The sequence below is a fragment of the Camelina sativa genome, chromosome 8, assembly GCF_000633955.1.
Source record: "Camelina sativa cultivar DH55 chromosome 8, Cs, whole genome shotgun sequence".
Taxonomy (NCBI): domain Eukaryota; kingdom Viridiplantae; phylum Streptophyta; class Magnoliopsida; order Brassicales; family Brassicaceae; genus Camelina; species Camelina sativa.
Window position 1 is genome coordinate 26,797,135 of NC_025692.1, and position 8,191 is coordinate 26,805,325.

The window sequence follows — 8,191 nt, forward strand, 5'->3', positions numbered from 1 at the left end:
TCCATCCACTTAATGTTATTTGGCTACATGACTATTTTGCAAAGAAGACCCTCTGTTGGAGAACCAAAAATATAAAAGTGATCAATAATAAAACACAAACCTGATTGGAGGTGCATGCATTGATAACATGTGTAGAAGACACTGAATGAGAAATGTCATACGTTGACATGATTTCTTTTAATCTGTAGCCAATGTTAAGTTCGTATAACGTTCTGAAAGCTAAAGTTGAACCAGAAGAAAGTTTTCTCGGCAATCCAATCACACCCTGCAAGCCAAAGTAAAAGTGCAAGATGTTATATTTATGCAATGAAAAGAAAGGACAAACAAATGGAGAAGAAAATCTCAGGTACATTGTAAACAGGTTGAGACAGGGTAGTGCGGCTATTCAAGTTTAAGAGATGTGTTGATTGATGAATTAGTCCATGACGACACAGTTGATCCAACATTTCAGGTGACTCACTAACTTGATCTGCTATTTTTGTCAAGCAAATAGCCACATTCTCAACCAACTGCAAAAAGGACACATAAATACTATCAAATACTCGCAGAAATTCTTTTGATTCAGCGGAAAAAAAGAAACAAAAGAAACAAATTCTGACCTGTCGATCTTCGTATTGAAGAATATTACATAATATAGGAACAGCATCCATGAAAGGCGAGGGAGACTCAGATGGAAGCTTCCTACATATATTGACCACAGTAGAAATTGCGACTCTCTGAAGCAAATGCGATGTTGAAACGGTAAGTCTTGTAAAGTCACCCATTTGAAATTGGAGCACCAGTCATTGATAGTTCATGGAAAAGTAGGACAAATCTCCTTGACCAAACAAGATGTTTAAATTCTGATTTCCTGTCACAGATCCCTGATTGCGCCTTGACGCTGGATTTCATCATATCTGTATTCCACCATAAAACCTGCAGCATATCTGTATATATCCACCTGGAATAAACAAAACATACACACATATGTAGAGCGCAACAGTCCTGATTTAAGAGAGGAAGCAAAAGCAAACATGAGACACATGAATTTAAAGATTTACAGCTTAAACAAATTGAATTTGTGGAATCTCTAATGATCAACAAGATCCAAAATCCGGTTAGTTTTAACACGTTTTGCAAATCTATTACTCAAGTTTTCATTATATAAAATTTTAAAAACTTAAAAAAGTTATATAATCCAACTTTAAAACAAAAACTTGCATGAAAACCCGTGAGAAATCTTTTTTTTTTTTAATACAAAATTTAAAGCTTTTTCAAATAGATAAGGAGTTACCTTGGTAATAGTAGAGTCTAGTTGGCGATAAGTAGAGTCTAGTTGGCGATAAGCTCTGACAAGCTTCGGCTCTTTTGGGATGTGCCTTCATTTCATCTAGAAACCATTGAAGCTTCTCGTTACTTAGAGTTCTTGTTCCCTGTGGATGCACCTAAAAAACGCAACCAAACAGAAAAAGCTCACTCATAATCAAAATGTACTGTTGAACAATTATGTTACAAAAACTAGAACATGATTGCTAGAAAACTAAAATTTAACTATACCTGATAGTTGATACGCAGCAGTACATCGACCCGCCACTTACCAGAAATTCTTGAAGCTTCCACCATAAAAGTAAATAACATTTACGAAAACACCTTCTTGAGCAGATTAAACTAAATCTTCCAACAGTTACTCATTTCCATTGAAAATGCACCTATACATTTTATACAGCAAAGATAGAGTCAACACCATCATACCAAATCAAACCATTCACATCAATCAATCTCTTCATATTCTGATTCCGTCAACAAATCAAACAATATTCTTACGTTCTTATTTGAAGAACAAAAGAATATAAAATACCATGGAAGAGACGAAACCACTACGTGACGTGCTATCACCTTTTGCAAAATGATAGCACGTCAACTGATTGAACAGGTTATGATTACAAATGATATTTGTAACTGGTAAAAAAAGTGACGATTAATATTATTAGACTGTGAAATTAGACTCATACTAACCTCAATCAAAATTTGGCGACTGGAAAAACCTTGAACCATCCCACATGTTAGGTAGACACACCTGCATATACCAAAGTAAAAGGAAATGAGACGAGTTTGAAATATTTGCTAATTAAAGAGGGCAAGGTTGTAAAGTGACAGTTTTGGTATAAGAAACTCCTCTTACCACTGTAACCCTCAAAGCCTTGACGCCGAAGTTGATCAAATAAATTTCACCATAAGACTGCATCACCTCTGAATATATGCACCTGGAATTAAAAAAGACAGAGCAAAAGCAAACATGAAGAGAGAGCAATTCGTATTCATCTGGGTAAATCAAAACACAACTTAAAGCAACGATAATCGGAGTTACCTTTGTAATGGTAGAGCTAGATGGCAATGAGCTTCAACAACCTTCAGCTCTTTGGGTTTGTGCCTTCACCTCATCCAGAAATTAATGAAGCTTTTCATTACTTTGAGCTCTTGTTCCCAGTATCACCTAAAAAATATAACCAATAACCAACAAAAAACACTCACTCAGCTGTATTTGCTATTAAACGGATATGGTCAACTGATCATTATAAATGGTAAAAAGGTAAAAATTAATATAATAAGACTGTGAAATTAGAGTCAAACTAACCTCAATCAAGATCTGGCGAATGAGAAAACCTTGAACCATTCTGCACGTTACGTACATACACCTGTAGTTAGAAACATACCAACGTATAAATAAAGTACAAAAATAGACGAATTTGAAATATTTTATAATTGAAGTGGGACTAGTTGTAAAGTGACAGTTTTGGCACAAAGCCTCGCCCTTGGAGTTGATCAATGTATTCCATCGTACGAACCCCATCATCGCTGAATATATCCACCTGAAAAAACAAAGCATACACAAATATTTAGAGTTCAGGAGTCGTGATTTAAGAGAGAACAAAATCAAACATGAAAGAGAGCAATATGTATTCATCTGGGTACATCTAAACACAACTTAAAGCAACTATAATCGGAGTTACCTTTGTAATGGCAGAGCTTAGATGGGCCTGAGTGTTATGGACATCGAGTCATATGGACACCATATGAATGCACTTAAAATATGTAACCAAACAGAAAAAGCCAACTCATAACCAAACTGTGTTTAAAAATTATGTTGTAAAGACTAAAACATGATGCTAAAACACTAAAAGTACATTGACTTGTTTACCAACAGTTCTTGAACCCTCCACAATATTATTCAAGGAAGACTCACTATGAGCATCTAGAACTGATAAATGCACCTATAACAGCAAAGAAAAAAAAGAAAATCTGATTAGATTAGTCAAAAGCACATTTGAAATATCAGCTAAAGGGAACCAAGTTAATCAAGAAAAATGATAAATAAGAGTCAGACTAACCTAATCATGTTCGTGGCTGATGAGAAATCCCTTAACCATTCAGCAGCATGTTACCGTTACGTCGTCTATACACCTGCAAATAGAAACATACCAAAATATAAAAAAAAGGGATGAATTTAAAATATTTGTTAATTGAAGGGACCAAGTTGTAATCATGAAAACAAACAAGGGTTTAATCGTTTATACACTAATCATTAGTGATTGCAATTATAAACATACCAATATCAGTTTGGTCATTACAGCCATGGAAGACCTGCAAATAAGCAATAGTATCGTGCTTTAGGACAAAGAAAGATGACAACAAATTCAAAAATAAAGTAAGTGGTAAAGCAAAAAAAGAAAAGAAAACAAAAGTCACTTACATTGTTATAGTAGCGCGCATGTGGAGACCGGAAAGCTCAAACAGGAATTTACAATCCAGTGGGATGAATATTAAGAATAACCTGCAACGAGAATTTGAAAGACCAAACCAAAGAGTGAGTGATACAAGTTGAAGAAACAGTAGTGAAAAACAGGTCAGTATGTGATCAATAAGCTTCACGACAGAGAGTAAGATATCAAACACAGTCATTACCTCTGTAATGGGAGAACCTAGCTGGCAATGAGCTCTATGGGATGTGCCTTCACCTAACCCAGAAACCATTGAAACTTCTTGTCCCTGATACCAAACAATGAGTTCGTGTGCCAAGTAGCTACATTGAGATGGATGAACCTGAAAACAGTTGAAGCAAACAGAAAAAGTTAACTCGTAACCAACCTGAAATCACATAACAAGAAGATATCATATTAAAGAAAAAGAACCAACGAAAAGCTAAATCAAAAGAAAGATTAAGAGACAATTAACGACCTTACAAAATCAGAACCGAGATTAAACAGTGACCAAGCCAAGTCTGCAAAATAAACCCAACATCCTTGAAGAGGAACCTATCTGCAACAACAGAGCTAAGCATAAAAAAGGAGCAAGAGGTGTGAAAGTCTACCAATTTGTTAAGCCTGATCTGCAACATAGCTAAGCAAAACAAGGTTTAATAGAAAGAAGTTTTAGTAGTAGTAAGTAACAAGTAAACTAACCTTTTTAATTCTGATTCCACATACCCATAAATTCCTTTTGAATCAGCTCTTGAAAACCTGAAATCACAAAAAAGGAAGAAATCATCATAAGCATAAGAACCAACGAAAAGCTATCACAAAAGAAAAGAAGATTCACTTAATTAACATCCTTACAAAATCAGACCCGGAATTAAACGGTGACCAAGCCTAGGCTGCAAAATAAAACCAAAACAACCCTAACTAAGAATGAACAAAAGCAGATCAAATCCTGTAAAACAAGGTTTAGTAGTAACAAATAAACCCTAACTAAGCAAAAGCAAAGGTTAAGTAGTAAGTATCAAGTAAATCAACCTTTACTTCTGATTCCTCATCAGTATGCACGTTATTTGGATAACCTATCAAGAGACAATGAAAAAGTGTAACCTTAAGTAAGGAGAGCATCTGAGCTGCCTTTGTCGAGATATCTCCATAGAAAACGTATCTGTATAGAATCCCATCTGTATAAAACAGGAACAAAAGTTTAGTATCTTCATATATAGAACGAACGAACTGAGAAATAATAACACAACAAGAAGAAATGGATAAAATTCATCATCCAGCAGCAAGCAAAACCATACCTCTCTGGAGATTTGAAAGGCGTTTATGGAGACCATGCTTCGGACACTGGGATAATCTGTCCACAAATGGCTGCAACACAGAACAGAGGAAAGATGAAAGTTCGAAATGGAGAAGCTTTGCAGTAGGTTCTGACATTAAGGGAAGAAGCTTGCTGAGTCAAAGACCTATACATACCTTCCAAATCAGTTCGAATTTGTTTTGATTTGAAGATCCAACCCACTTTCCCTGCACTATAAACATAACAGGAAAGTAAAGCTCACAGCACTTTAGTAATAAGCACCAAATACAAAATTCAATCTGAGAAGTAAACACAAAAACCTACTGCAAAGCTCTGTACTTCAGCAGGATTAGCACCAGATAGCTCCTCGGCATCTACGCTAGCAAAAGGTATGGAATGATTCAATCTGCAAAAAAACAAAAACACAAATCAGACAATGGAGGTTGATAATAAATAAATTAGCTCAACTAAAAAACCTGTGGAGACAATAGACTTGGGAATTCCTAACCAAATACCTCTAACAATAATTGGATCATTGAAACTGATAACGAGGAACCAGGGTAAAAGCATTACCATCGTTAGCATTTCATCTTCATCAACGTTAGCATCCAAAACCTGAAATAACAAAAACGACAAGTAAATAACATGTAATTAGAAGGGAAAATAAAATAAAACAATAGTAGAGATGCGTTTAGAGCAAGGAACCCATGAGAACGCCAGAGGAAGATCAGCCAGAGCCATAACTGATTGATAAATGCATCATCCAAAACCTGAAAGAACAAAAATGACAAGTAAATAAACATGTTAGAAGGAAAAAAATCCACAAAACCAAAGTGAAATTTCAAAAACAAATATAAGAGATGTGTTTAGAGCAATGAACCCATGAGAACGCCTGAGGACAGTCATGATTGATAAAAGCATCATTGAAAACCTGAAATAACAAAAAGGACAAGTAAATAACAGGTAAATAGAAGAAGGGGAAAAAAAACCCACAAAACCAAAGTGAAAATTCATGAACAGATAATAGAGATGTAATATATGACGTTACCATCATTAGCATTCCATGTTCATCAACCTTAGCATCGCAAAGCATCATCCAAAACCTGCAATTACAAAAACGACAAGGAAATATTAACATGCAATTAGATGGGAAAAAACCACAGAACCAACGTGAAGACTCAGATTAAAACCATAGCAAAACAAGGTTTAGTAGTAACAAGTAAACTAACCTTTTAATTCCGATTCCTGAGACCCATTAACTCCTATTGAAATCAGCTGTTGAAAACCTGAAATCACAGAACAAGAAGAAATCATAACAAAGCAAAAGAACCAACGAAAAGCTAACTCAAAAGAAAGATGAAGAGACAATTAACGTCCTTACGAAGTGTTACCTTAAGTAAGGAGAGCATCTAAGCTGCCTTTGTCGAGATATCTCCATACAAAAGGTATCTGTATAAAACAAAACATGAACATAAGTTTAGTATCTTCATATATAGAACGAACAAGAAGAAGTGTATAAAATTCATCAAGCACCAAGCAAAACCATACCTCTCTGGAGATTTGAAAGGGTTATGGAGACCATGCTTCGGGCACTGGGATAATCTGTCCACAAATGGCTGCAACATAGAACAAAGGAAAGAAGAACGATAGAAATGAAGAAGCTTTGCAATAGGTTCTGACATTAAGGGAAGAAGCTTGCTGAGTCAAAGACCCTACGATACATACCTTCAAAATCAGTTTGATGTTGTTACGATTTGAAGATCCAACGTAGATGCTAGCTCACTAGGAAGATCAGGGACATTACTGTGTTAGCCTGCAAAATTCAATAACATGGCAAAAACGCACCATGACAAGTCTGATGTAACATGAGAAACCAACAGAGATATAGGGCAAGAGACCAGTTAGTAACCTAATGTTTCTCTGTTCGAACCCTCCCACACATTAAACCCAGTGCCTGGACGGTCTGCATTAAAGAGACAGATGTATTTAATTTCACTTATATAGAAAGAAAGAAAAAATAGGTCAAGAGGAAGAACACTACCTGAAGATGTAGCGCAGAGAAGACAACGATCCATCAGATACATAACCGACCGAGCAATGTAATTGCTATTTGCGTCCTCATCATTAACGTGTTCCATTGCCACCCGAAGAGCCTTTTCTCTTACAAGCTTGTTTAACGGCCACCTTGCAAGGAAAGGCTCCACAAAGATGTGAAGAGAGTCCCATAAAAATCTACAAACATAAATGCAAATAGCAGTTTCAGGAAGCAACGGGATGGTTCCAGACCAATCAAAGATTCCGAGTATCTACAAACAAAAACGTGGGGAATATACGTAGATGTTAGTTAGTATCTAAAATCAAAACTAGTTGTGCTTAAAACAACAAAATTTGATTACCTTAGAAGCTTCAGCTGGTACGATCTGAAACGCTCTTTCTCTCAATGCGTAATCCCCACTCTGTAAATTAAGGGACAAAACAGTAAGGAATTCTAGTCAAGGCACTAGTTAAAAAGATATCAGAGAGAGCCAGAAAAATTTAATCACCTGGTGACAATAGATAAATCGAAGCATCTCCTTTGGATAATCTGCATCAAAAATCTCCTTGAGGTGTCCTGGGATATACAATGGAAGGGCTCCCATGCAGTCAAACCTCTGTTTCCACCCTACATCAAACAAAGTTGTATTCGTTAATAGCTACATGTAATTAGTAGGAAAAAAAAACCACAAAACCAAAGTGAAATTTCAAAAACAAATATAAGAGATATGTTTAGAGCATGAACCCATGAGAACGCCTGAGGACAATCACTCAAAGCCATCACTGATAGTTAAAAGCATCATCCATGATCTGAAATAACAAAAAAGGACAAGTAAATAACATGTCAATAGAAGAAGTGAACATGTAACTTTGTTCCAACAATTTCAGTAGCTAAACAAACCTTCTAGAGTCGTAGACAATAATAATACTACCCTACAGTAATATATAACATTGGAAAAAAAAAAACTTACAGTAATCTTTACATTAGCATCACCAAGCAAGGAGCAAGAGACACTACTGATCCCATTCCTTCAATTCCTCCTGAAAAACACACACACAGAAGTTACCCAATTAATTAATAAACCCTCATTCATCAAAGCTTGACGACAAGGATCAATCAAAA

The 8,191-nt window shown here is 35.7% G+C and overlaps 2 protein-coding genes across 11 annotated transcripts in view; both read right to left on the reverse strand.

Moving 5' to 3' along the window:
* Positions 1–6,599, reverse strand: part of LOC104708856 (E3 ubiquitin-protein ligase UPL4) — a 20,447-nt gene extending 13,848 nt beyond the window's left edge. For 2 of the 9 annotated variants that reach the window (XR_002033103.1, XR_002033101.1), the window contains exons 1-19: positions 6,583–6,599; positions 4,842–4,915; positions 4,593–4,630; positions 4,440–4,496; positions 4,216–4,296; positions 3,943–4,080; positions 3,731–3,811; positions 3,588–3,621; positions 3,369–3,441; positions 2,991–3,251; positions 2,615–2,849; positions 2,348–2,473; positions 2,162–2,243; positions 1,996–2,056; positions 1,537–1,688; positions 1,274–1,424; positions 600–940; positions 351–509; positions 101–265 (exon numbers count right to left, since the gene is read on the reverse strand). Coding sequence is in view for 6 of the 9 variants with exons in the window: in XM_019229023.1 (XP_019084568.1) it covers positions 761–764 (4 nt within the window). In the remaining 3 variants the exon portion in view is untranslated. Of the gene's footprint in view, positions 1–100; positions 266–350; positions 510–599; positions 985–1,273; positions 1,425–1,536; positions 1,689–1,995; positions 2,057–2,161; positions 2,244–2,347; positions 2,474–2,614; positions 2,850–2,990; positions 3,252–3,368; positions 3,442–3,587; positions 3,622–3,730; positions 3,812–3,942; positions 4,081–4,215; positions 4,311–4,439; positions 4,497–4,592; positions 4,631–4,841; positions 4,916–6,582 lie in introns of those variants that run through there. The other 7 variants (XR_002033102.1, XM_019229023.1, XM_010425503.2 and 4 more) reach the window with 7 other exon arrangements.
* LOC104708858 (lupeol synthase 5-like) lies at positions 6,782–8,150 on the reverse strand. Of its 2 annotated transcripts, none has more exons than XM_019229024.1 (7): positions 8,040–8,150; positions 7,814–7,878; positions 7,578–7,685; positions 7,431–7,490; positions 7,076–7,340; positions 6,944–6,997; positions 6,782–6,847 (listed from the first exon to the last, which is right to left on the reverse strand). In XM_019229024.1, exons 2-7 carry the CDS (start codon positions 7,847–7,849, stop codon positions 6,843–6,845), a joined length of 528 nt encoding a protein of 175 aa, XP_019084569.1. In that variant the 5' UTR covers positions 7,850–7,878; positions 8,040–8,150; the 3' UTR covers positions 6,782–6,842. The 2 variants fall into 2 exon arrangements, with proteins under 2 accessions (XP_019084569.1, XP_019084570.1); XM_019229025.1 differs by having other exon boundaries at positions 7,578–7,696; positions 8,040–8,130.

Excerpts from the sequence above, each read along its gene's own strand:
- LOC104708858 (XM_019229024.1), bottom strand. The coding sequence starts at position 7,849 with ATGGCTTTGAGTGATTGTCCTCAGGCGTTCTCATGG. Across the intron at positions 7,686-7,813 it reads GTCCTCAGGCGTTCTCATGG|AGGTTTGACTGCATGGGAGC; the intron begins GTTCATGCTCTA and ends GGGTGGAAACAG. Across the intron at positions 7,341-7,430 it reads TACCAGCTGAAGCTTCTAAG|ATACTCGGAATCTTTGATTG; the intron begins GTAATCAAATTT and ends TTTTGTTTGTAG.